The sequence below is a fragment of the Momordica charantia genome, assembly GCF_013281855.1.
Source record: "Momordica charantia cultivar OHB3-1 chromosome 9 unlocalized genomic scaffold, Mcharantia_2.0 BLBB01000009.1, whole genome shotgun sequence".
NCBI classification, from domain to species: Eukaryota; Viridiplantae; Streptophyta; class Magnoliopsida; order Cucurbitales; family Cucurbitaceae; genus Momordica; species Momordica charantia.
Genome location: NW_028275167.1, coordinates 4,057,378 through 4,084,889, shown reverse-complemented (window position 1 = coordinate 4,084,889; position 27,512 = coordinate 4,057,378). Strand labels below are relative to the sequence as shown.

Genomic DNA, 27,512 nt, shown 5'->3' with positions numbered 1-27,512 from the left:
GAAAACATCGTTATGCGTATTCTTAAATATTTTATCGTCATTCTTATGACTCGATTAAAATTTATTAAAAGTTGTTTTTGTCATTAGTGAAAGATGATAGGAATTATCGATGGATGTGACGTGTTAACTATAGTACGTGATATTTTAGTTTAATGACATGGGTTTAAAAAATTATCTCACTATTGTGAGAATAGTTCAAGTAGTTGGCGTATTGCATCATTTTTTAAACCTTGAAGGTTCAAATCTTCTAATCATTGTTAAACTCCGGAAAAAAAACTAGACTTAACATCTCCCCTTGCATAAGTTGAAAATATAAAATCTGAGTACCTATGGTTTAAAGCATTATATTTTTAATTAATTTAGTTCTTAAACATTGTGTCTATTCCTTGTAGGGCTAGTGGACCTAAATATTCAGAGTAAAAATGTATTTTGCCTACCTGCTAATCTTTTGAGCCTACCCATGCTTATTATATTATATCCATCTACTATTTTGTGTTTTATCCATTGTCATATATATTTTTTTATTCAATAACATGGAGGAGTTGACTCCATTTTTCGACCTTTTGATGTATGCTTAAACTATGTAAATGATATATGTCTCGTTAGATTATCACTTATAGATCTAGTGAATATATACATTAAAATGCAAAAACAAACCTAATTCAGCGATAATTGACATATATCTCCAATTAAGAGATTGTTTTTCCCACCTCACATATTGTACTAAAAAAAATTAATAATTGAGACTTATTAGAATCAAAATCACAATTTCATAATCGCGATTAAAATTTTTATAACTAAATAAACATCATTATCTCCATGTAACTATCAATGCCAATTAGCACTGACTTATACTCGCTTTAGCACTTGTCCTTCCTTCGTACTATTTTTTTAGTTCAACAATTATAAAAAGTGTGAAAGATTAACCCATCTACTTTTGTAGTGATAATAAGTATTATCTATGTGTGTGTAATATATATTTGAAAGTTATATTCGAATGAATCATTTCATTCACATATTGACACATATTTTTAAATGATGCTGATGTAACAAATAAGGAAAAATTCTAAACTACAAACAGTACCCTTGAATTTTGTCATTTGTTTAAAAAACACATCTATTATTTCAAAAGTTTTAATATTACTCAACTTGTTTCAAATCATATCTTTTAAGCAAACATATGATAATATTTCAAATGGAAAATTAACGTGACAAAATCTATAATAACGTGGCAATTAACATGAAAGTTTGTTTCTTCGTTATCTACTTAATTTTGTCCTAATCCTTGTAGTTTCTTTCACATTTTCTTTTTAAATTTAATCGCTTCCACATCATTGTCATGTTATTCTAGATCCGACCGCATCAACTTTTAATATTATATTAAATGATGAGTTATTTATTTATTTAGTTTAGGCTAATGAAAAATGATGCACACCAATCACCATGGAGTTTATGAATGTTACAGAGTTGTCCGTTAATGGACGAAAGATTGTATGGTAGTGGAAAGAATTTCCATAGAAAAATTAACATCAGCATTCAGCATCACTACGTGGCCGTACTTTCTCCCACAAATCGCTAGTTTCCAATTCCATCGATTATTTCAAGGCAATCCCAATTCTCTCTGTTCCCAACTCAGTCCACTCGCGATCCTGTGACTGACACTGATTCTGCACTCGTCGGACCATCAATGGCGGAGGAGAAGCAGAAGCTCAATGGCGGAGTTGTTGACCGCTCGTTGGTGGAGGTCAATCCCAAGCCAAGCAAAGGCCTGGCTTCGAAGGCCACGGATTTGTTGGAGAAGCTGTTTGTGAAGCTCATGTATGATGCTTCAAACCCTCAGCATTATCTTTCCGGTAATTTCGCTCCGGTTCGCGATGAGACGCCTCCGATTACCGATCTCCCTGTTAAAGGGTATCTTCCGGTAAGTCCGACATGTCGTAGATGATTGTACTCTGCCTTCTGATCGGTATTTGTTAATTCAGAAGCGTTGCTCGATAAGTTCAATTGGGTTTCGTGTTTGTGGGTCTCCCTCGATTGGCTCTATCGTCAGCTCTTAGTATTTGTTGTCTTTCTTAGACTATTCTATGGTGCTGAGCATGGGGAACCCTGCACCAAACAGTTTTCATATGCTGTAATGCTGTTGAATTTCTGGACTGATTCTTTCTTAAGATTGATACTACTTCATGTTTTGCAAGTGATTAAATTCAGTTTTAAAATAATTTATTTTGTAGGGCTTAATACAGTTCGAACCTAGATGTGCTATGGTTCATTTGTTTGTAGAAGAGAGGCTTCATCTGAAAATTTGAGTTGAAGTCTTGGAGGTCTCGTTTCCTGAAATAACTCAACCCATTTAAGCTATCTGAATTTTTGATGGATGGCCTTTGTGCGTGCGCATGTTAAGGAGGGGACGGTGTAAAGTTAGTTTGATAATTTAGAAGAAAAGAATTTTTAAGCTGCAGGGTAATGTCAGAGGCGGCTTTTGAACTATCTTTTTGTTAATTTGTATATGTTTGTGCTAGATTTAATTCTTTGTATATGGGCTGTCGACACTTCTGCATACTGCGTTTTAATTTTGATCTTCTCTTGGATTGTGTTTTTTCACGATTTTGTTACTTCCAATGTGGAATGTGCTATAACTTACAGGAATGCTTAAATGGAGAGTTTGTTAGGGTGGGACCAAATCCGAAGTTTAGCCCAGTTGCTGGCTATCACTGGTATGGTTTGTTAAGTTTTAAGCATTTTTGTGCAGATGGGTCCTTCATAATCTTGGTAGAGAGTAGAGACAAAGTGTAGCTCTCTCTATTTATGCATAATGCCTTCTTGTGCTTATTCTTTTAATTTATTTTACTATTATTTTTTACGGGGTGGGCGGTTGGTGGCAGCAAAGGGTGAAGGGAGTCGTGTTCTTCTATTTTTTTTTGTAAATCATTTAGTGGTTGGATTAGATGAAATGTTCCTTATTTATGTTTTTCCATGTGCAGGTTTGACGGAGATGGGTACGTCGCCTTCTGCATCCTAACTCACCCCATTATTTCACCTGCAGCATACTTAAAGATAACATTCATTTATGTTTCTGACTGTTGATTAATTTCACAAATGAACACCATTACAGTCCTAAATGTGATGGATTCAGTTATTAATGTGAGTTCTGAATTGAATAGCTCAATTTTTGTCCCACAGTATGAATGTCGTCCTTTAATTGACTTGTTAATGTTCCGTGGAAAGGCTATTCAGGGTTATGTTATTCATAAAATTTTATAGGGTTTGGGCGTATCATTTAAGAACTCTATAAACTGCAACGGACAATGTCCCCTCTCTTGATGCTTGAAAAAATATGCCTTTTCGCGGTATGACTCATATGAGTAGAAAATTCTCTTTTATTGCATTCCCAATCTTCCTTGGTTAATTGCTAAGAACAGTTGTGTCCTTCAAACATTTTCATTCTTTTGTTATTGTCAGGTAACCAAAAAATCAGGGTAGTTCTGTGAACTTTAAAATCACATTCAAGAAATATCCAAGTCTCAGAGAAAGTAGTTCTGTTTGAACCATGATATCCAAAGTTTTTGACCATCTAATTCAGCTATTCTATTTATCTTTCCTTCTGTTATATATATTGCCTGGATCCTATTATGTGTTGATAATTTCTTTTGTAGCATGATCCATGGACTGCGCATTAAAGATGGAAAAGCAACATATGTTTCCCGTTATGTGAAGACATCTCGACTTAAACAAGAAGAATATTTTGGAGGTGCTAAATTCATGAAGGTATACTGTCATGCTACATGAATACTTCCATTCTTCTAAAAAAAAAATTTCTCCTCCTATGTGGAAATGGCTGGGGTTGTGGAATTTATTGGATCTGAAGGTTCTTCTTTTTTATTCACTCGCTGATGTGATTTTGTGCTATCTTATTTTACGCATCACTGTAGACCATTTCTTGTCATATTATGATGCTTTCGATAGGAATACAAGGCCTCCAATTCGATTTGCATATCCTGGGAGGAAGGTAGCCATGCCTACCAAGTATCAGTTGTATTCTTAGTAAGGGGAGTGTTTTATGCATGGACATGTGAGGCCCGTTTTTTTAGTAACAAACAAAATAGTAGTCTACTATGGCGAGGGTAGGGAATATTTAGCAAGATACGAAGGTGTTAAGGGTATTCTGTAAGTCAGTAGAGCTTTGGCCTAGAGAGATTTTTGGGAGCTAAGAGATCCTTGAAGATCTTGGGGAGTCTGTATTTTTTCTTCACTTGCAAACGGTACTTTTAGACCTACCAGCTTTAGGTGAGCTGTACAATGTGCTTACCCCCCACCCCAAAATAAAAAAAATATAAAAAAAAACAACAAAAAAAAACCAGTTAATGGATGTTATTAGAGTTGCTATGATTCTGCTTTCCAATGTTACTGTTAAAAATGAAGTCCACGTCCTATCTGATTGTATACCTTCCGATTGTTCTCTTTACTGTTATTGACTTGTTCCTTTTACCTCATGCCATCATTCTAATATTCTTCAATTTTATTAATCTGTTCAGATGTCTGTCATTGCATTCTTGATGAGTGGCCTGTAGGAAATTGTGCTAATTAGTTTTAGGAATGATGAGCGTGAAAAAGTTAATTGATTGTTGTTAACCTTTTGATGTCATTTCCAGATTGGTGATCTCAAAGGGTTCTTTGGGTTAATAATGGTCAATATGCAAATGCTGAGAGCAAAGTTGAAAGTGTTGGATGTTTCATATGGAACTGGGACAGGTAGTTTGTTTTCAATAAATTTTCATGGAAAACGTAGTTGCCCTATGAGACTCCTTCATGTGATGTAGAATATATATACCTGAGCAGGGTATCCTGAAAAGCTCAAGTGAATAGTCCTGTTCATTTGTTAATCAATGATAATAATAATATGTGGGAGCGTTTCTAATATAGATATGATGCAAATGTGCATGCATTGTTATGTTCTTTACAGCTTTCCTTTCTATGGAACTTAAATTTTAATCGTCGGAAGCTGTCGCTCATTAACTTTTCTAGGTAACACGGCTCTCATATATCATCATGGGAAGCTGCTTGCACTATCGGAGGCAGATAAACCTTGTAAGCTTACCTTTATTCTTTTAAGTTCAGATATCTTCCCCTCAAACATTAGTCTTAAGATCTTGACGGGGAAGGTAAGATCACTTCAGCTGTCCTCCCCCCTCTCCCTCTGAATAAATAAAATAGAATTAGAAAAGAGAAAGTTCGTTGATTAAATGCTTTGGCTTGATGTAGATGTTATAAAAGTGTTGGAGGATGGAGACCTGCAAACACTTGGTCTGCTGGATTATGACAAGAGATTAACGCACTCCTTCACTGCTCACCCAAAGGTTGACCCAGTGACTGGTATAAGCTTCCTGAAAGACACTGATTAAGTTTGTTGAAATATGATGAACTGCTCTGTGCTGATCAACTTCCTGCATGCAGGCGAAATGTTTACATTTGGTTATTCCCATTCACCACCATATGTTACTTACAGAGTTATTTCCAAGGATGGTCTCATGCATGACCCAATACCAATCACAATACCAAACCCGGTCATGATGCATGACTTCGCCATTACTGAAAATTATGCAATTTTTATGGATCTTCCTTTATATTTTAAACCCAAGGTATGACACTTGTGTGGCATTTTTTGTTATTAATTTTATATTGTCAATCCAGATAAATCATGCTACTGACTAACAATGGTATAAGAAAGCAAGAGTAATGTACACAACATTCTCATAATTTTCTTTTACGAATTGACACTGCATTCCATTTCCTTGCAATGGTATAAGAAAGCAAGAGTGATGTACACAACATGGAAAAGTATATTTCCCATTCATAATCTCGTCTAAGCATCAATTCTTTCTTAAAATGGTTATTGCCACTCAAATTTAGAAATAGTTAAAAGAATGAATAAAGAAAAGGAATTAAAATTATCCTGGAAAAACTCACCAAATACCATACGTGATTAAATAGAAATGAGATTTTTAATCTATTATGTGCCTCAGGGGAATTTTTAGTGGATTTTCAACTCAGCTTCATTCTTATAGAGTTGGACTGACTATTTGAGCATATGTTGTTTTATTTTCGAATTCAATTATTTGGAGCATGATGGTTGAATCCTGAACTTCGTAATCTTATGGTTGATCATGTAACCATTAAAAACTTGTCAATTTTCAGGAAATGGTCAAAGAAAATAAGTTAATTTTCACATTTGATGCTACTAAAAGAGCACGGTTTGGCGTGCTTCCAAGATATGCAAGAGATGATTTGCTTATCCGATGGTTTGAGCTTCCAAATTGTTTTATATTTCATAATGGTGAGCACCAATGCTACTTATGTCCATTGCAAGAAATATCTCTGGCATGATGTTTGATAGTGTTATGAATAGCTAAATTACAATCTTTAGTGTCGATGCCATTATGAGTACTACAACATGTGGTTATGGACACAATTCATATGATTAGGTAATCGGAGATTGTATAATTGGTTTTACTTTTATAGCATTTCCACGAATGGATCCTCTTTGACTCATTTTCTGTTGAACTTTACCAGTTTTTTGTTATTCATGTTGTGTGTATGAATGTTTTTCATGCTTGTAATTGGACTTTTTGCAAGATTTATGTTGATATTTGATTTGTCTCTTTATTTATGCCCTGATTTTTTAAGGGTCCTAACTTCTTTTTTTCCTCGAACACCTTTCAGTATTGCAATCTCTTTATTTCGCTAATAAAACATACTGTAATATTTTCCTACTCTTTCCATTTTCATCATTTATGATGTATACTTGTGCTTAGCTAATGCCTGGGAGGAAGGAGATGAAGTAGTTTTGATTACTTGCCGTCTTGAGAACCCAGACTTGGACATGGTCAGTGGGTCTGTCAAGGAGAAGCTTGAGAACTTCTCAAATGAGCTGTAGGACTCTAAACCATTTCTACATGAAGAAAAGTTTTGATGTGGTTGTGATATTTCTAACTTTTGCCATCTTTTAGGTATGAGATGAGATTCAATCTTAAATCTGGTCGAGCTTCACAGAAGAAACTATCAGAATCTGCTGTAGATTTTCCTAGAGTGAACGAAAGCTACACTGGCAGGTATTTTAATTCCCTTAATTTGCTAGTATTTGGAATAGAATATCGGTTCAAATCCATGTGGATCTCTGATGGAACGTTCAACTTTGGAACTTGAATCACTTCAATTAGAGGTCATTTCTGCTCATTTCCAGATTTCCAATTAAAGATCAAGAACCCTCATTTAGGAGACATCTTCAGAAACACTATTAGCCATAGGGGAACTGAGGTTCTATTCACTTGAGTATCAGAGTAATTGATATCTTTTACTGTTTGTATGAAATGGAACATCATACGTTCAAAATTATGTAAAGGTAGATCTTTTATTTGAAGAAGACAATGGGTCTACAATGTTTTAGCGATACCACTTTATGTCATCTATTGCAGTTCATCATTTCCTTGGCCAAAATCCCTCCTTTTAATTGATCTATATAACTCTCACGTTACTTTTGTCCTGATTCTGATGAACTGGATTCCTAAATCCCAAGTAAAGAATTGATAAATAACTACTACACGTACTCCGTATGCAATCAGGAAACAACAATATGTATATGGAACTATACTGGACAGCATTGCAAAAGTCACGGGGATTGCCAAATTTGATCTGAATGCTAAACCAGAAACTGGAAAAACAAAGATTGAAGTTGGAGGAAATGTTCAGGGCCTCTATGACCTCGGACCTGGTAGATTTGGTTCTGAAGCTATCTTTGTTCCTCGCATACCTGGCACCACTTCAGAAGAAGATGATGGCTACTTAATATTCTTCGTACATGATGAGAACACCGGGTACTGCTTTCCACTTCTAAAATAGTTTTGTGTCGTATATGTATTTATATTTCTAATACATCATATAAGCTTTCCACTTCTAATATATCTTTGTGTCATATATGCATTTATATTTCTAATACATCATATAACCGGTAGTTGGAAATACCCTTATCCTTTCAAAAGTTTCAATACTGCCTTAAAATTTCATAAACGTTCAGAAATACCTTTGAGCAAATATCTATTAATATTTTGACCGAAAAGGTGATGTGACAGAATCTTGAATGACGTGGTAATTAACGTAGAAATGAGGCAAGTTTTCATGTTAATTGCTACGTGATTATGCCACGTTAATTTTCCATTTAAAATATTAATGGAGGTTCGATGAAGAAGTATTTTTGAAACCTTTATTAAAGATGAAGGGCAGTATTGAAACTTTTAAAAGGACCGGAGTATTTTTTAAACGAATGACAAAGTTTATGGGTATTTGGTGGCTATCCTCGGCTCTAACTGTCAGCATGAAATATAGAATTTAAGTTTAACCCTGTAGCAGAGCAGCAGCCTCGGTATTTTCATAAGAAAGCAAGTAGGCAGTTTTACCGAATGACGAATACCGTTGAAGAATCACATTTTGCTAAAGATGGAGTTTTACCGAATGATGAATACCGGTGAAGAATCACATTTTGCTAAAGATGGAGGGTAATAATTTTCATTGTTTCGTGCAGAAAATCATCGGTGAATGTCATTGATGCAAAAACTATGTCAACTGAGCCTGTTGCAGTCGTTGAACTGCCACACAGAGTTCCATACGGGTTTCATGCCTTCTTTGTAACAGAGGTTAGTGTCAAAGTCATTTGCATTCTGTTGGCTTTCTGATAAACGTTAACAAATCAAACATGTCTTTAGAATTCTCTGGTCCCAATTTCACCAAGAAACATAAACCATTTTTATCCAATATTGGCAATCATGAACGGGGTACCGCCCCGACTTGATCAATAATGGGATTCTTGGCTTCAGGGAGTTGAAAATAAGCGTAGATTCTGTACCGATTAGCATTTGGAATTCTCTTATTTGAGTTTTAGTGCTTTACATTCTCATTCTATGTTTCTCAACAGGAGCAACTTCAAGAACAAGAAAGGCTCTGACTGGAAGAAGATAAACAAACAGTTGGTAGCATGTAATATATTCATCTTTTATCTTGAAATATTTTTGCCTCTGCTTGTTTCTGATGATTAAATTATACATATTGTGCTTCTTCTCTTCATGATCTTGAACTCATTTATGAATAAATTACCCTTCTCCGTTGCCCAAGAATTATGGTCAAAGGTATGAAGCTAGCTCTCTCTTACTGGGAAAAATTCATCTCTTCAGGAGAGGGTATATTCTATCGCCCACTTCAATATGCTCACAAATCGCTGCTTTTTTATTTTTCCTTTTCTTCTTTTGAAGGAGTGAAATGGGAAATAATGGTTTTGCTTGAATGAAAAAACTTCTAATATTTTCTTGGCACCAAATGTGGTAAGGTTGAGATGCGTAGAAGCTAGCCTAGACACTTACGGATATGAAAAAAATATATTATCATTTGACAATCTAGAATTTTTTTAACATCACGAAATAATGTGGTTATTTTTTACCCGTAGGGACCACCCTTAACAATGCAGAGAATTCTCGTTTAGACTCTTTACAGGGCAGGGATGGGAGACGTTTGTATCTGTCTGTTCCCTATCTCGTTTACGTATATATATAAAAAATAAAATAAATAATTAAAAAAAACCCTATTCTACTGCAGTACTACCCACCTAGCCCCCCCTCCTCTCTCTCCCTCTCTCTCGACCTTTTCTTCTGCTCACTCAGTCCCTCTCCCGCCTGAACTCTACCATGAGACTATTACTATGGTTCTTCGACTTTCAAAATCAACTATTTTAGTTCTTAAAGACTATTTTAGTTCTTAAAGTTTCTTGCTATTATTCTTCTCTTTAATATTTTTCCACTCAATACTTGCTTTAGGTAATTTATATGACTGTAGTACATTCTTGTTAGCACAACATTGATATATATATATATATATATATTCAAGCTACATATTCATCTAAAAAGTGAATACAAAATAGGAGAACTAAAATGATTATCTTCCAAAAAAATTGGACTGAAATAGACTTTTTGAAAGTTCACAAACCAAGTAATATTATTTCATGAACGAGCAACAAATATATAAATTAAGCTTTCCACTGAATATTAAAGGTTTGAACATTTGTCCTTAATGTCTGCAAGTCCGCAAACATGAAAATCCAAATCATCAGAAACACACACGAAGTTAAATAGATACAGCACACGATTGCACCTAAATGAAGTGACATGTCTGCACACTTAAAATTTGTGTTTTTCTTTGACACACTTTCAGATTTAGAACTAAATACGTAACAGAGAAGAGGTAAAATTGAAGAGAAGAGAAGTAGCAGCGGATGTAACCTCATTTTTGGTGCACTGCATTTCTTCATCCTCCTCTATTCCACCTCAGAGTACCAACTAAAGCCAAGAATGAATTGCCTGAGAAACACCACCAATGGCGGCTTTCTTCCAAGCAGAAAAGGGGCACAAATCCATCAGCTTACGACCAGAAACTGAGCCTCCTCACAAGAATCTAACAGTAATACTGAATCTTCAAGTTCTTTTTGCACAGAAACTGGTTAAAGCAGTGCTGGAAAACCCCCACCCCCCATTAAGAAACTTTCACTTGATGGGGATGGCCCTCTGTGGAGCCCCGTTCACCTGCATGCTTTCGTGCGGTTGACCGAGATGCCCTCCCTCAACATCGGAGAGTTGGGAATTGTAAGTGGATAAACCATGGCCATTTGATTTTCCATCAAAGAAAGCGTGTGTTATATGCATATTTTGATTCATGAACCCTCTGCTGCCCTCCTGCTGATCATCATGCGTATCCTTAACTCCATTTTCATCAGTCGCCATGTAATTTGATCCAGCCTCACTTACAGATTTTGTGAAATGGTTTGCACCAGAATTGAAGTCTTCCTCTGTTGATGTATTGGAAATAACATTGTTGAGCTTTTTGGTATTGAGGAAACGCCCTCCGCTGCCTCTTGCTCGTCTCATAGCGTGGAGGTGTCTGGATTCATGAAGGTATGGCTGCACCAAATGAAAATGAATATCCATAAAGGTAAATTATGGGATACATCTTCAATGAAATATAATTGACCTGGAGAGCGTGACCGTGATAGATACGACAAGATAACACTGATGAAATGAAACATATAAAAGATCGTCTATCGTAGTCATATCAAACACTAACATGACTCTCCCAACCGTGTAGGCCAACTAAAAATATGATTTAGGATCCAAGAACATCTTGATCATAACTCCCCTATCTCAAATATAATAAACAGTGAGAATCCAAATTCAATCAAATCAATCAAGAATCTCGTCATCTGTAAGTTGGGTCAACTGAGCAAGTTAGTTGGGTAGGGCATCCATGTAACAAAACCATCCTTCTAGCCAAGTAACAAAAGTTTCATTTTTACTAAAAATATCTATTTTTGGTCTTCTAAGGCCTTGGATGAAATTTTTATAAGAGGCAATTTTGTTTTCTCAACACATGTTATCTATATACCTTTCTACTTTTTATCACTTTCTTCTCAAGCTCAGCTTTGGCACGTGACTGTCTTCTCCTCAAGATGCCATGATACTGCTTTGCATTTACATAAACGGGCTCTTCTTCCATGTCAAGGGGTAAAGGCATCCTACCATGGTGAAGCCCATAAAAATGAGGTAACTGCAGGAAAATCAGGAATAATCATAATCTTGTATCAGCCAATCAGCAAGAAGTCTCTGTACAAAAGTTGTAAATCTCTTTGCAAAGAAAGTTATACATAAACAAACATGACAAGGACATGAAAGAAAAACAAATAATGAAGTACATGTTTAGCCTCTATTCATACAGAATAAATTTTGATATGATGCTTTCTATACAAATGGAAATATACTCGTGAGCAACTAACCATATGAATTTTAACAAAATATGTATCATTCTATACAAGGAACAACATATTAACAAAAATGGAACACGTGAACTAGCAAAAGAAACAGTTCCTGGAAATCAGAGCATACCATTGATTGTGGTCCATAAGAAGTTAGCATTTGACCATATTGTGCATCTGAAAAAGGATATGATGTCAAAACCTGCAAATGGAGATACTTGAAGTCTTTTTGTATCCAGTGAAGAGGGAAGCAATGTATCAAGAGTCACACATCAATTTTTCTTATAGGGAAGTAATCTATTCAGTGAACACTAATAAAGAACTTAGGCACACTGCTCATTTCTGTTTCTTTGTATACATTGGTTCCAGAGAGAGAGAGACAGAGAGCTCTTACAATTGAGTGACCAACAAGTTCCATGTGGGAATTTAGATCAAGATGTTCACCCACCGGTGGGGATGTAGAAAATGGAATGTACTTGAGATGCTGGACTTCTTTCTCAATATTTTCATCTGAAACAAGAAAAGTTTCAATATATTGCTTAAATTGTGTTTGCATAGGCAAAAATATGAAATTAATTATAATATTATCACATCTGCATCACAGACATGTACTTTCCAGAAAGACATCTTAAATTGACTTTTCATCACCACGAGTCATGACCATACCATTTGCTTGTGACTGAGTTGCTCCACTGGAAACAGTAACGTTCAGGTAGTCTGCAGAAGATGTTCTGATAGGATCTTCACCAACGGCGGTGTTGTTCCCAACTCCATGCCACCAAGGCTCAGAGTATTTGGTCGATTGCAGCACATACTTCACCCCATCAGTTACTTGTTGGTCTACATTTTCTGGTTTCGATGGCATCGTTCAAAACTTATCCTGGCACTCAAAAAGGGAGAAAATTAGAAGGAAAAAAAGACATTATAATTCACCTACTCATACCACACCGCAGCATCAAACCTGGTTCCATAGTTTACACTGCTCCATTTTGCTTCTCATGAAAAGCACTTGTATAGGATACAGTCTTACCCAATTCTTAAATCCTAAGCAACGCGAAATTCCTCACATGCTCAAAATAATTGAAAGAGCTATAGCATGCCAGATAGAAGATTATTTAATTAATATTGATAAAAGCTTTTCAGATATCCATCCATATAACTCATTTACAATACATTAGAGGAGCTTAAAGATATAATAAGAGATACTAGATGTTGAAACAAACTTCCATCTAGTCTATACGAACTTCAACCTCTAGGTTTCAACCCCAATTCCCATAGATCCAAAACCGATGCTCAACAAAGATCTTTCTCAGTCGCCGAAGAGCATGCAGCAAAAGCAAATAAGTAGAAATTGAAAAATAAAAAGTACAAAAATAAAACAAACAGTAGATGCATAATTCAACAAGACGAAGGCAAGTCCAGTTTCCCAGCCTCATCGGACCAAAGGTTTCAAGTTCAGAATCACTTATTGCGATCGAATTCTACTACTGAATACATTCGTTTTGCCTAAGATACTCTCTTCTCCCCATTCTCAAACTCAAAATTCCAACAGTTTCCCACCTACTTATCACTCTTTCGCTACTAGATGCAAAAAACGCAAAAAGTTCTCGAGAGAAGTGGAGCCGTGAAGTGAAACCAAATTCGGATCAAATTCCTATTGAAAGCAGCGAAATCAGACACATGTGAGAGCAAATTGGAGGAGAAGAACTTACTACTGTGATAAAGAACAGATGATCAAACCCTAGGGGAGCTTTAACTTCGCAGATTTCTCTGGTCTTCTAGCTCAGTTCCATACGCTCTCTCTCTTTTTCTCTGTGTTCAGCGGCAGCGGAAGATGACAGAAGAAGGAAATTAAAAATGAAGTGGGGAAAAATATTATTTATTTAAAAAAAAAAAAGAAAAAGAAAAAGTCTACAAATTTATGGTAGTTTATACAGTTAATTTATTTTTCTGCCTCCCTAAATTCCAACAACCCCCTAATATCCCAACTTTGTATTTTTAAAATTAAATGTTATATTTTTCAACTTAGATCTAAATCTTTACGATAATAAATTGCCCAAATTTGTCGTTAAATGACTTTTTTAGGGGTAATTTTGACCTGGCTTTTAGAGACTGAAAAGTATTTTTAAGTATTTACTTTTGATTGTGGGCCTTTTTTTTAAGATTATGAAAAATAATTATTTAATATCATTATTTGAAAACTATTTTTATAAATATTGCACTTTAATTATCTCGACGTAAGGTGGTTTGTTCAAGTTTTCTCGAGAGATAACATGCTTCTTCATATTTTTTCTCAAAAAATAAAATTGTTTAAATTAAATATAGTCTTGAAAATGTAGGAAGATTTGTTTATAAAATTATCTAAATGTTAATAAAATCTAATTATTAATGAGTAAAATTATCTTAAATCTAGCTTCAAAAATTTATGAAGATTAAAATTATCTAAGAAGGGAGGGCAAAAAAGAAAAGAAATTTGGATTCTACCTAAAAGTTCAACTGGTCTGGTCTAGTTAACCAATTAAATCAAATTATTAATTAAATTCACTTCTAATTAGTTAATTATTTAAATAATTAATTAGATTTGGTTTGTTCTAGTTAATCAAAGTATGGTCAACTAAATTTGAGGTAGATTCCATCCGTTTTTTCCCTCTCATTTGCATTCAAACGATTTCTCGGATAATTTTAAAAATAAATCTTCTTAAATTTTCCAAACTACAGCTTAGATAATTTTTCATTTTAATAATTAAATTAAAAAAAAAGTAGTCTACTTAATAGAGATGTTTTAACCACTAGATTTTGTTCATGTTAGCCGGTTAGAAGTGATTTTAAAAAGAATTATATTAGAGTGATTTTGAAATTTTCAAAAATACTTTTAGAGAAAACGCATAACTACTGTTTCTTACAAATTTGGAAAGAAAAAAAAAAAGTTTTCACTTCAAAACATCATCCTCCAAAAATCTATCTCAATTCTTAAATTTATTTAGCAAATGTGTTTTATTTAAAATGACTACACTTTCAATAAAAAGAAAAAAAAAACATTTAGAATTCACTCGTTTTTTCATTCCAAAAATTACATCAAACCCACCTAATTAATGTTTTTCCACGGGTAGTAAGTTTTATTTTATTCTACTAGTTTAATGATTATGGTAATAAATAATAAGCATTTTACCTAATGAGTTTTATTTACATTGACTTGAGAATAGTTTTATTACCTTCAATAATCTTCACAAAAAAATAGCACTTTCTCATAAGAATAAAATAAAGTATAAGAATTAAAATTTTAAATTACCATAAGATTTCATCCTTTTGATTTAATATATACCAAAGTTTATTTCTCTAATATAATGAATAGGTCACATTTAATGATTGATTCATATAAAGGACACAACTTGTGATGAAATTTTGTCTACCTTTAAGGAAGAAAAAGGGAAAAAGATGTTGTTGACCCCTTTTTACCTTCTTATTTTGGACACACGATAAAAGAGAGTGGACCTTTTTTTATATTATTTTTTTATTTTTTTTGTTTCTTTGTTTTAGGGTTTTTTTTTGTTTTTTGCTTATTTTCCATTTCTTGCTTCTCTTGTTCCATTCCTTGTTTCTTTTCGTCCACTAAAGTCATTTATTGATTAACTAATTTAATTATGATTATATATAATCCCAAATTCCTAATTATGTTATTAATTATGTTAAAAAAAAAGTACCCCTGGTCCATGGAATTTTTGTTTCCAATTTTTTTTCTTTTTATTATTTAAATGATAATAGATAATGAAGCAAAAGTTTAATTTTGATATTTGAACTTTCATGTTTATATACTTTTAATTTTAAACATTCAAAATTTGTATTTTACAAATAAATTAACATAAATCTAATTGGGGCATATGTTATCTATATGTATAAGTATATACAGTAAGGTTAGGTTGTAGGCTTCAAACAAATCATATTTCTATTAAATGACTAATAGAAAATTAACAACAAAGATTAAAATAATTATTGTTTTTTAAGAATATAACATTATGAGAGTGAGATTTTGAACCTTCGACTTTTAAAAATATTAGCTAATGTCTTAACTATTGAGTTATGCCCTAATTGATATAGTTATTAGATTTTTGTAACTTGTAATCGTGGAGTTTGAATTTAACTTACTCTTGGTCTTCATTTTGACATTAAAGTATAGAATAAAAGAAAATCACAAGCTTATGGCAATAATTTGTACCACAAATGAGATTAACCAATACATATCTCACCTTGATTAGAAAAATGAAAGATCTGTAATATATAAGTATGACAATATCTTTATTAATATAAAATCTCTCGAGCAAATAAAAAATAAAATCATGCAACTCTAGGTCGAAAGTAGACAAATTCAAAGTTTTGGCATAAATCAATATTTGTCAATTGAATATTTTATAAAATATGGTAGTATCAATTGTGGCAAAAAGAATAAAGAATTATAAATCTAAAAATGGCCAATTTGTAGAAATTTTCCTGTTTGGAGCATGATCTCACCAAGGGCAATTTTGTCATTTTACCCACAATAAGTTGCTAAAACTGACCAATCATAAAGCCAAACCAAAAAGTGACCAATGGCAGTAGAAGTAGAACCCTTGTCCCATTCCCAACTTTGATTTTTTTAAAAAGAAATAATAATTAAAGTGAAAATAATAATTATTGGAAAATGTGAGATGGCGACAGCTGTACGATTCTACTGAATGCTGCAATGTGGCAAAATCAGAAAGGTGGGAAGTCCACCACTGACAATTACACGTCAACTCCTTTTCAAACTCTTATTAACGGCGCTGTACTGAGCCGCTAGAGAATCGTCACGGGGACGTTTGTGGCTTTTATGACAAGGGTGGCAGGAAAATTTTTGTGCATCAAACGCATGAGTGCCACGTAAGAGAAAGTAGTGTCTGACGTGACGCCACGTCGAGCGAAATCAGTGGATGAAGTGAACGTGGCGTTGTGCATATGCATGGAGCTCTTTACTCCGGGTTTGGATTTTTAAAAATGGGAAGAAATCAGAGCAATTTTTTAACTTCAATATCGTCTTTGTTTATTTATCGGTTGAATTACAAATTTAGTCACTCAGATTTTCGACAAACAAATTCTTGAACTCTTAAAAATATTTAATAGGTCATTCAAGATCTTTAATTAGTATCTAATGTCTCTAAATTTTTTTATTTTGTATTCAATAAATTCCTAATAAGTTCATAACCTACCTGTCATTTTATAAAATCTATGAATCTATTAGAAAAGAAAATTGAAAGTTTTTAAGTTCTAAAGTATAAAATAAGTTAAAGGACAAGTCAAATGCAAAAATGAAAATTTATTAGACATTTTTAAATTTTAAGGACTTATTAAACACAAAAATTAATAATTTAAGATATATTAAATACTTTTTAAAGTTCAAAAACTTGTTAAACACAAACTTAAAAAAAAAATTAAAATCACAAACTAGAAAGTTACTAAACTTGTAATTTAAGCTTATTTGAAAACTATATGGCCTTCTTTTCAAGTGCAACAGTTAAATGGGTGCAATTCAATTTGGACTTTGGATATTTTAAAATTTTTAGAATTATGTAGAAGTCAATTAATAAATATTTTATTTTTTAAAACTACTGTGTATTCACAATTTATACTTTCAACTACTTTAAAAGTCTTTTCAGTTTTCAATTTTTGACTTAAAAATGAATAGAAAATAAAGAAATACATAGATGAAATTAGTTTTACCAACTTAATTTCCAAATTTAATCCATAGAGGAACGGAAGTTTAATTTTAAAATTGTGGAAGTCGGAATACAACTCTAAATAGCATTCATTCCTCGCAACTTATTTATAAAAACTACTTGGTCAGATTATATCTTTTCCACAATGTGCGTTTACATTTGCATCAACTGTGTAATATTTTTAACATTTAAAGAACGGGATATCTACCTAGATGAAAAGTTAGAAAGAACTATAAATGATCACGCACATCAATTATTTTTTTATTATATAGTTCTATACAATGAAGTTTGTAACGCTATATTAAAAACAAAAGGATAGACACAAGTTTCGTACCCGCCAATTAAAATGGCAACTCCGGATTTGATGTTCTAACACCCCAACCTAATAGCCAGGTAACTTGACTATGCCTTTTCATATAATGCAATCACAATCAGTCGAAATTCGTTGGACATTGACATTGTTCAAAAGGTCGGAAGGGGCAGTTGGTGGTGGTGAGGAGAGACGATGGTCAGAAGGGAGGGAAGTGCATGTACACTAAACAGATGGGAGACTTTCGGGTTCTCGATGATTCAAAATCGACCAACCAACGTTCGTTCGGTTACAGTCAAGATGGTTGGTTTTTCGATTTTCCTATTTCACTCCAAGGGGAAGGTATGAGCAAAAACCAGTGCTCCACAGCTCATAGAACAGAAGAGACTATATAGATAATGCCAAGGCTACAATCAAACAATTAAGGAAACCACCAAATGATGTTTTATGTTAAGATATTAATAATTGCCAGAAAAAAAGTGCATACGTACAAACAAAGGCATTTTGTCGTCTCCCAATGGCATCAACATTATGGAAACATTCCCTCCAGAAATTCATCAAAGTCTTCTTTGTCATCAACTTTATGATCCACATGTGATGTTGAAGCCTTCTTTCCTGTAAAGAGAAGGCAAAAGAGTCATTGAGACCCACAGACTGACTATTTACAGAATTCTTCGGTTAATCGCTAGCCGATCTAGCCAGTAATTTAAAGTGTATTTTGATATTAGGAATGCCATTGGAGTAGAAGTTTAAAATATTATTAAACCACTTACTGAAGAGACGGGTTTCAAACTATTCCTCCAACTACTTTGGGGTATCTTTTTATTATTATTATTTTGATAATTGGGAGTCGGAGCTTTACTCCCCTGTACCACGAAGCACCCATGCCTGCCCCAAGGCCTTGACCCAAAAAACATCAAGGATTTTTGGTATTAATTAAACTCGTCAAAAAATTCGAACCTGAGACCTATAAGCCAGTATGATCGAACAGATCTCAGGTCCTTACCAAGGGGCCACTTTGGGGTATCTTATGGTTCTCTGATTTCTAGTATAGACTCAACTAAGGAATCATGCTGACAATCCCACACTTAAATTAAGAAATAATTATTCTAGCCACAATATAACTTTTACTCCAGTCGTTAGATACATACATTGTCAAAAAAGAAAAAATTTAATTTCTATATAATATATGTAATGGTGTAAAAGTGGCTAGTTTATTAAATAACTTCTCCAAATTAATAGGGCATTTCATCTGACCTTTTCTTCTTCTCGTTCTGCTCCCCTCATCCTCACTGTCTGAAGAACTGCCATCACTTGGCCTGGAAGTAAATATACAGTCAGATTCTGTAATAATTTGTGATGCAGAAAACTGCACCTCAAAGTTTTGGGTACCACCTCTTCCTTTTGGACAATTCTTGCTCCATCCTTTCCTGTTTCTCCTTTTCTTTCTTTCTCTTGTAGTGAAGCTTCTTTGAGCATCTATTCCAAATTGTCAAAGATGGGAGAAAAAGTTGGTAAATAGATCTTACAAAGAAACATAAGTATGAGGAAATATGAAAATAGAGAAATTGAATTGGAGATAAAGGAGTTTAAAAGGCTTTTATGGATTGCCTAAATGAATTAAAATTACACAAAAGGACACAAAACCACATAGAGGTGCTGTCGTGCTGAAACAAACAACATAGTTGCTGTGGGTAAAAAGTAGAATCTGGAACCTTAAGGCTTAAGCATATAAAAAAGGCAACGGACCTCTCACAAGTTACCAGCTTTACAAGGGCCTGCTTGTTCTCTCCTGCTTCAGAATAAGAAAAGTTCACCTGCAATAACAGAGAAGTAAAGTGTGGTAACAACTAGAAGCAGCCAGCGCCGATGATTTTAGAATTCTGATATCAAAATAAATGGAAAACCATTCCAATCTTGAACGTCCCAGCTCATTAGAAATATCATTATATCAACAACAAAAACCCAAAAAAAAAAAAAAAAAAAAAAAAAAAGTAGCTCAAGTAAAAATTGCCATTTTTCCTGTAGACATCATACCAGTAACATTTGCACTAACAACTTGCAATCACATGTATTTTCATCATTAAATTCTCTTAATCGACCCTGTATTTCTAAAATGGATTCTCTAGCAAGTTGTAACTCGTTGCTCTAGTCTCCTTTTCCTAGCCAAGCAGGCCGTCCTTAGCCTCATGAAAGATCAATTGCAGTCAAACATGGAACCAGTTGGAAATTGTCGAACAGACCATGTATTCCAAAAGGAAGTAAATTCACCAAGCACTTAAAAGTTAGCAGAACAAGAAAGGACACACATCGCACTACATTTAGTCTTGTTAAGTCACTACTAGACTGAAAATTATAAACTATTGTGCTATGTTAGCTTAATCTTTGCAATAAATTTAAGTTGTTTTGGCTTAAGTAAAAATAATCTTTTCAATTCATCAATTTGAACAGAGTCGTAAGATGAGATGGGCAGTGCAAGAATCGGTCGAACAATGGTTCCATTCAAGAACTTACTATATCCTTGTTATATCTATCCTCGGCTCTAACTTTCCTATGGTTTTCAGTGTAAAAGAAGTACCCAGTTAGCATCCAGAATCCCAGATCAAATATTCCTATTCATACATTAGCAATTATCTATCACTTCTGATATGTGGAAATAGTAAATTAGCTAGTATCTAAATATAAATGAATGCTACATATACTTGCCTCATAGCTTGCTAAACCATCCTTTTCATCACAATGCTTGTTACCGCATATGAACTGCCCTGACAGAAGAAAAGGTGGTCAAGTAAAATCTCATGCACGAGGAAAAAGGAAAAGGTTACAGGAATTGAGTACTTTTCAACTATAAACTGTCTATGGATAAAATGTGAAAGCATTTACAGCTTATATACTTCTATATGCACCTTTTACAATATAAAACAGAGGAAAAGACACGATAATTTTCAGAAAATGGAAAAGTAAAAATGTACAGCTTTACATGGAACTGTCAGCGGGCAATTCCAACATCCAAAAATAAAAATTAAATACCAGAAGGTGCCTAAAAGAGTGGAAAAAATTTTGTATAAGCAAGGATACAAACCACACAGCCAATTAGCCAGAGGAACAGAAATTTAAAGTAAAGTAAATTATAAATGGAAAGGTAATATCATCGCGAGGTAACCAACCACACAGTCAACTAGCAGGATAATCGGGAGTTCATACTAAGTAACTAATACTTAATAGATGAAAAGATGGCAGAGACTACCAAAGAATGGACATAAGAAATTTTACCTTTCCCAGATATTACTTCCTTCTCAGTACGCCACCTGAGACCAATCTATAAGTAAAAATTTTAATAGAAGATTGAATTTCAAGTGACAATTTCAGTAAGAAACTGAAAATTGAAGTGAATCAGAAAACTTCATACACTCACCTTCCCACTTTTGTAATGTGTCATATCAGCTATGCAGTATCTTCAATGAATTTAAGGCAACAATATCTAATCTCCTCTCTCATAGGCATAAAAAAAATTATTGATTTTGTTCTTGTGATCAAAAGCATTTTCACATATGCATTACATATAACAATTGGCAAGAAAGAAGTAACTAAATGGTGCATCAGATGAACTGTTCCAGCCTCTCTAACAGCACTTTGGCCTTAAAAGCACAGTAAAGAACTTTTTTCAAAAGTGACACATAAAAGAAAACCTTAACTACTAAAAGTAATGCTTTGGTACACCATAATTTATTTTAGGTTTCAATATAGTTTGGTCTTTAAACTTTTTATCTATTGCTCCCTAAACTTTTACTTTGGTCATTAAACTTTTACCCACTATTCATTTTGGTCATTTAAAATCTTTATTTTAGTCCATCTTTCTTCAAATTCCATGAAAATCTAATGTAACTCCTTTATCATATACGTCACATTCACATTATCCCCTTCACAATAGAGACTAAATTTGAGTTAAAATACAAGTTTAAGGACTAAAAAATTGAGATTCCAAATGTTAAAAATAGCTCAAATAAAATGTGGACAAGAGTTCATGGATTAAAACTAAACTTCCAAAGTTCAAAGACCAAACTGAAAAATAGACAAGAATTAAAGACGGAAATCACATTTGAACTTTTTATTTCAATCAAATAATAAACAACTAAAGCCCGAAAAATATAGCATCAGCTAAACATAGGATACTCTTTGAAAAGCTTATCATAATATCGCTTCACCAGCTTTTGCTCCCATGATGTATCCATGTCATCTTCTTCAGAACGAATGAACCTTGAAAATAACTAATTAAAAAATAGCTAATAAACTTATTGAGGAAGAAACTTAATTAATACATGGGGTAAAATATTCATAACGCACCGTAAACCAAAGTTATGGACATGAGGACATCCTATAATGAGGCAAACTTGTTTTTTCAAAAATCATACGGCTTATCATCTACACTACAGTTGTCCTTATTCACAATATTTCATCAACCTTACAATATCCATAATAATTTATTTCTAAGCCACTACCAGTATGAACCTACTTTATTTCTTACTGTAAACTCTAATGTGGTCATTATTGCATTCTGCATATATGAGGAACCAAATCGTGACTGTCATGGAAAGAACAGTTGGATCATACCGGTAGCCCTCCCTCAAGGTGTCTTGATCGGTCTTAATAGGAAATTTTTCTTCCCTAGATTTATTTTTCCCGTAGAAATGAACTGCAACCAACAAAAACCACACAATTCAATTCAACTACATAAAACTTGGAAAGTTTTTAAAATCTGGTAACCTACTTTGATACACAAACCATCTGGAAGTCTCAGTAGTACTTTAATATTCTGTGTAAACATATAAATTCTTCTCCTTCTCTAGAAAAACTTTATGCAAACAAGCATGAGAACAAACTACCATAGTTCATTTGTTTTTAAGAATCTTAATCTTAGCTACACAATATTTTTAAAATATATATTTAAAAAGAAAAAAAAAAGACTCAAATAAGGTATGACTTGAATTGTTGCATTGAAATTTCACTACCCAACCTGGCATATATAAATACTCCAGCTCTTCCTGGGATTTTTATATCTTCTTATTTCTTTTCTTTTCTTTTCTTACTCTAGACTCTAAATAAGAAAAATTAAATACCCTACCAAATTAATAGCTAAAGGCCAAAGGCACAATTGAGGTCTGCAAATGTTTACTGAAAATTTTCTTGCATTTAACTGTATGTAAGAATGACTGTAGCCTCCTGTCATCTTAGTGAAGGAAACTGTTCATCATTCTTTTGCTTTCGGACTCCAGGGTGTGCAAATAAGGGGCTCAATATTTGCAAGCTTCCTTCATGTCCGTTTGTCTGCTACTGAATTTATAAGATAACTAAATGAACTATATATAACAATCCTTAAAAGAATGGGTCAATGCCCATGTTGTCACTCGATCCATTGACAATCGCAACAGATAAAATCCTCCGTTCTAGACTGCATAACTTAAAGCTAATAAGAACCTTCCGTCACTTCCATAATTAAGCAGTAATTTTCGTCCCACTGCTAGTTAAGTAACTAATTCACCATGTTAATACATAAGATCATATGCCAAAACCATTCAAGTAAAGCAACGAATAATCAAGCCACAATCACCAATATAATCGTTTCCCCAAGCAAATACTCGTTAATTAAACATTAAGACAGTCATAATCGCACCGTAATCATGTATAAACTTCTTGTGGCGATCGTAAGCATTGAGCCCTCGCACATGAGCCTGGTACTGTCTGCAAAATTTCCAAAAAGATAATGAAGAAAAGTTGTTAAGAGGAAATGACAGAAGGAAGTCCGTGGAAAGAAGATTGAAGACAAGGGAACGCACTGTTTTTTCTCTTCTCTTTCGAAGATGGCATTCTTCAGAGAGCCGAAGGACGCCATGGCCGCGCCAAGCAATGGTATTCGATTCGCTGTGATGTTGTTTGTGACTCATAAAGGTCCGTCCCCGGTATGAATCGAACTGAAGCCCCAGAGAAAATCTGATTTTGGGCCAGTTATTGGGCCGGGCTCCACTACTTCTTCCTCGTGGCCCAAACCTAACTAATGGATTTAACATGTTCGTTTTGAGGTTTAAATTGCTTTCCAAAATAAAACAGAAATTGGGTCTAAGTCGTTTTTTTTTTTTTTTTTGATTTAGTCTAAATCGTATTTTGGTCTCGTAGATATTTTGTTTTTGTTCTTAAACTTTTATACCAAATTATTTTGGTCTTTGAAATATAATATATATGATTTTGGAAATTTATAAATTAAAATATAACATTTAAAAGTTTTGAGAAATAATTATTTTTTTAATATAAGTGGTTTGAATAAAGATTTGAAGTCAGAGTATTTTGATCTAAAATAGACACTACAAAGGGATTAGAACAAGTAGGAATTTAAAATATCCACACACATTGTGACGTTCGTGTGCATGCTCACACTCACGAAGGTTGTTACTATTATTGATTAAGTTCGATCATGCTCTCATAAGTTATAACTATATAAGATTGTTAGGTAAAGAAAAGACTACGTAAGATTGTGACCCCTTGTTGCTATATGTGCGACTGAACATATACTTGGTAATTTTCAAATTAAGTAATGTAAATTAATTATTCCAAGTATTATTTGCTTGAGTACAACAATTTGGAGATATAGGGGATTGAATATCTGACCTCGAGGGAAAGAGTACATGTCAACTACCACTGAGCTATGTTCGTGTTGGTGGATTATTCCAAACATTCGAACCATGAAATTTGCTATGATTGATATTTTTTTTATTTTTTAACTTTTTTGTAGTACGACAAAAGGTAAGAGACAAGTGATTGAACCTTCGAACTCAAGACAAGTAATGTAATGAATTTCTTGTTCACTAAATTACGCTGCTAATTGATTAATCAATAAAGAATAATTATGTGTGAAGTCTATCATTACATCAGGTAAAATATACCAAAAAATTATGGACATGTTTGTATGTCATCCAAATTATGTTTATCGTTTTTAATGTTTGGTTGTTTAACATTTTTATGTTTTCAATGTTTTCAGATCCTGAATTTGAAACTTTAAAATGCATAATATTTAGAAGGATAAAATATTTGATCAATGTATTTTATAATGTTATAAACTCTTTTCATTTTTGTTAAAACAAAAAAATGTAAAATATATAATATTATAAAATAATAATTATACAAAATTTATAATATATATGTTAATAAATCAATTAATATTACGTTAGATTTAACTAAATATTTAATTGATAACTACAACTATTTTACAAATATACTACTAGACACCTTAAATAATTTTTAAGATGAAATTCAATTTCTAAATTTGATAACAATCACATATTTAAAACACTTAAAACAACTTTGGTTTGATTAATCTCATATATCAATCAAACGTACTTATATTTCCCAATATAATAATCAACATTAAAAGTTACATCAATGTATTAAAAAAATATACAAAGAAGAAGAATATATTAACAAACAAATCAACAATTATGGCAATCTTTCCCTCTAGTAACAAACTTTCCATATCTATATGGAAAAATAGGGAGGCAAACACAAATGACAAATGTTCACTTTAATGATCATAAGTAGGTAGTATCAATAATAGCACATTTACTTCTCCATCCACCATTTTGTCAAGAAGACATGGGACCTATAGATGTCACACTTTTATAGGAAAATATCTATTCCTCCAAACAAGGCATAGTCTTGTCTTGTAAATTTGAGGTAAAAATTCTAGATCGATTTCATGCTGGGTACTTGCACGTTATTTCGTCCATAATTCTTGACTACTTAACTTGTTGATCGTATAAATTGAAGTAGTAAAATAATGTTAAGGTTCAAAATAGATGTTATAAATAAAAAAACGTATGAACTTACCTGGTTTACTATTGGAGATGGTGTCAAAACACGATCATATGTAACTTTTCAACCTTGTTCTTACGAAAATTTTGTATATAGCATCTTCAGTCCTCATCTTCGTCCATGGGCAATACATATAAAATATTAGTTAAACGTCAAAATAATATTTTTGTCCCTGTATTTTTTTGTCCCATTTATTTTGGTTCCTCTTTCAACCTTAGTGTATTTCAATATCTATGTATTCAAAATGTTCATTTTGGATATTAGATCATTTTAGTCTCTAATTTCAAAATTTAACATAAATTATACATATAACAATAACTCATTAAAGGATCCAGATAGTTCAAAATAAATATTTTGAAAATACATCGACTAAAATAAATAAAAATTAAAAGTACATAGTAGATATTTTAATTTTGAAAAGTATAAGAAACACCTTGAAGTATTTTATTATTGAAGTTATTTTATTAGTCAGAACTTTTTTTCTTTTTTTCTTCAGGTCAGAACTTCTAATTATCTCAATAGAAATTTTGATATTTTTATTTCTATATGAACAAATACAGTTTTTTTTGCTCTCTTTCATACAAGACAGTGACGTCTCTCTGGGATCATCAGATGCTCATAAGTCATCTAGGGTTTGGACAAAACAAATTATTGAGATAAAGTTTTGGTTTAAATATTACGCTGAATCGGTTGTATTTTAGTCCATGTATTTTTTAAATATCTATTTTAATTTTTATATTTTGATCTTGTACTTTTAAAAGTGATATTTTAGTCCTTATTTATAAAATTATAATATAAATTTTATACAAAATTGAAACATTTTAATGCATATTTATGTTACATTTCAAAAAAATAAAAAATACGGTGAGTGAAGTATGTTTAATTGGATTGAAATGAATGAGATAAAAATGAAATTGAAAGACACGATTGCCAATGTTAAAAACTACATGCACCAAAATGAACTTCGTGAGAGAGTGTAGAGATGAAAATGAACAAAAATTGAAAGCATATATACTAAAATTGACGTTTTAAAAGTACGTAGACCAAAATAAACCAAAATCGAACGTACATAAATTAAAATAATATTTTAACATTTTTTTCTTCATGTAATACAATGGTGTCTCTCTCTAGCGCATTTATTAACTCTCATGTGCGTGGTGTATGATGGTGTAGAACGTAGGTCATAAGTCATCATCAAGATTGGACAAATAATTTATTGAGATAAAGTCTTTCATCTATCTTTATTTCGAGGTATTTAGTTTTCGTCCCATGTCAATATTTCTATTGATATTTTCATATATTCATAAGTTCAATTTTATTATAAGAGGTAATTGACATTTTCATAGTATTACAAAAATTCGAATAAATTTAAAAAAAATATATCAACAAAATATTACTAATATGGAGATGAATAATAATTTTAACTTATTTAATGTTGGGTTTGTAAGATGATTGCAAACAAAGTCTCATATTGACTATGAATGGAATGATCATGGGTATATAAGAGGATAATTATCTTCATTGGTATCAAGCCTTTTGGGTGAAACCAAAAGCAAAGTCGTGAAGGTTATGCCCAAAGCGGATAGTATCATACCATTGTGGAGATATTTGAGGTACCGTTGTTTGAGTGCTGAACAAAGAAGTGGTAGCTCTCGTTTCTAGGTCTTTTAGGTGAAACAAAAAACAAAGTCGTGAGAGTTATGTCCAAAGTGAACAATATCATACCATTGTGTTGATACTCGGATACCGTTGTCCTTAACATTTAAAAATGGTAAAA

The 27,512-nt window shown here is 32.9% G+C and overlaps 3 protein-coding genes across 5 annotated transcripts; 1 reads left to right on the top strand and 2 right to left on the bottom strand.

The window, feature by feature from the left end:
- Positions 1 to 1,498: 1,498 nt before the first annotated feature.
- CCD1 (carotenoid cleavage dioxygenase 1) lies at positions 1,499 to 9,161 on the top strand. The gene is made up of 14 exons (XM_022292890.2): positions 1,499 to 1,921; positions 2,644 to 2,714; positions 2,982 to 2,996; positions 3,654 to 3,765; positions 4,650 to 4,749; positions 5,023 to 5,085; positions 5,260 to 5,370; positions 5,452 to 5,636; positions 6,193 to 6,331; positions 6,810 to 6,927; positions 7,005 to 7,106; positions 7,617 to 7,868; positions 8,573 to 8,684; positions 8,963 to 9,161. Exons 1-14 carry the CDS (start codon positions 1,688 to 1,690, stop codon positions 8,990 to 8,992), a joined length of 1,644 nt encoding a protein of 547 aa, XP_022148582.1. The 5' UTR covers positions 1,499 to 1,687; the 3' UTR covers positions 8,993 to 9,161.
- Positions 9,162 to 10,055: 894 nt separating this feature from the next.
- Positions 10,056 to 13,709, bottom strand: LOC111018285 (nuclear transcription factor Y subunit A-1). The gene is made up of 6 exons (XM_022294317.2): positions 13,552 to 13,709; positions 12,506 to 12,719; positions 12,234 to 12,349; positions 11,970 to 12,041; positions 11,473 to 11,634; positions 10,056 to 10,991 (listed from the first exon to the last, which is right to left on the bottom strand). The coding sequence occupies exons 2-6, from the start codon at positions 12,702 to 12,704 to the stop codon at positions 10,578 to 10,580; spliced, it is 963 nt and encodes a 320-aa protein (XP_022150009.1). The 5' UTR covers positions 12,705 to 12,719; positions 13,552 to 13,709; the 3' UTR covers positions 10,056 to 10,577.
- A 4,093-nt stretch (positions 13,710 to 17,802) lies between these two features.
- On the bottom strand, positions 17,803 to 23,831 carry LOC111020402 (folate-sensitive fragile site protein). Of its 3 annotated transcripts, none has more exons than XM_022297076.2 (12): positions 23,710 to 23,831; positions 23,547 to 23,614; positions 22,487 to 22,568; positions 22,049 to 22,132; positions 21,291 to 21,330; positions 21,149 to 21,194; positions 20,582 to 20,640; positions 19,625 to 19,692; positions 19,271 to 19,354; positions 19,133 to 19,194; positions 18,367 to 18,490; positions 17,803 to 18,282 (listed from the first exon to the last, which is right to left on the bottom strand). In XM_022297076.2, exons 1-11 carry the CDS (start codon positions 23,763 to 23,765, stop codon positions 18,405 to 18,407), a joined length of 735 nt encoding a protein of 244 aa, XP_022152768.1. In that variant the 5' UTR covers positions 23,766 to 23,831; the 3' UTR covers positions 17,803 to 18,282; positions 18,367 to 18,404. The 3 variants fall into 3 exon arrangements, with proteins under 3 accessions (XP_022152768.1, XP_022152776.1, XP_022152761.1); XM_022297084.2 differs by having other exon boundaries at positions 17,803 to 18,262; XM_022297069.2 differs by having other exon boundaries at positions 17,803 to 18,490.
- Between the last annotated feature and the right edge of the window lie 3,681 nt (positions 23,832 to 27,512).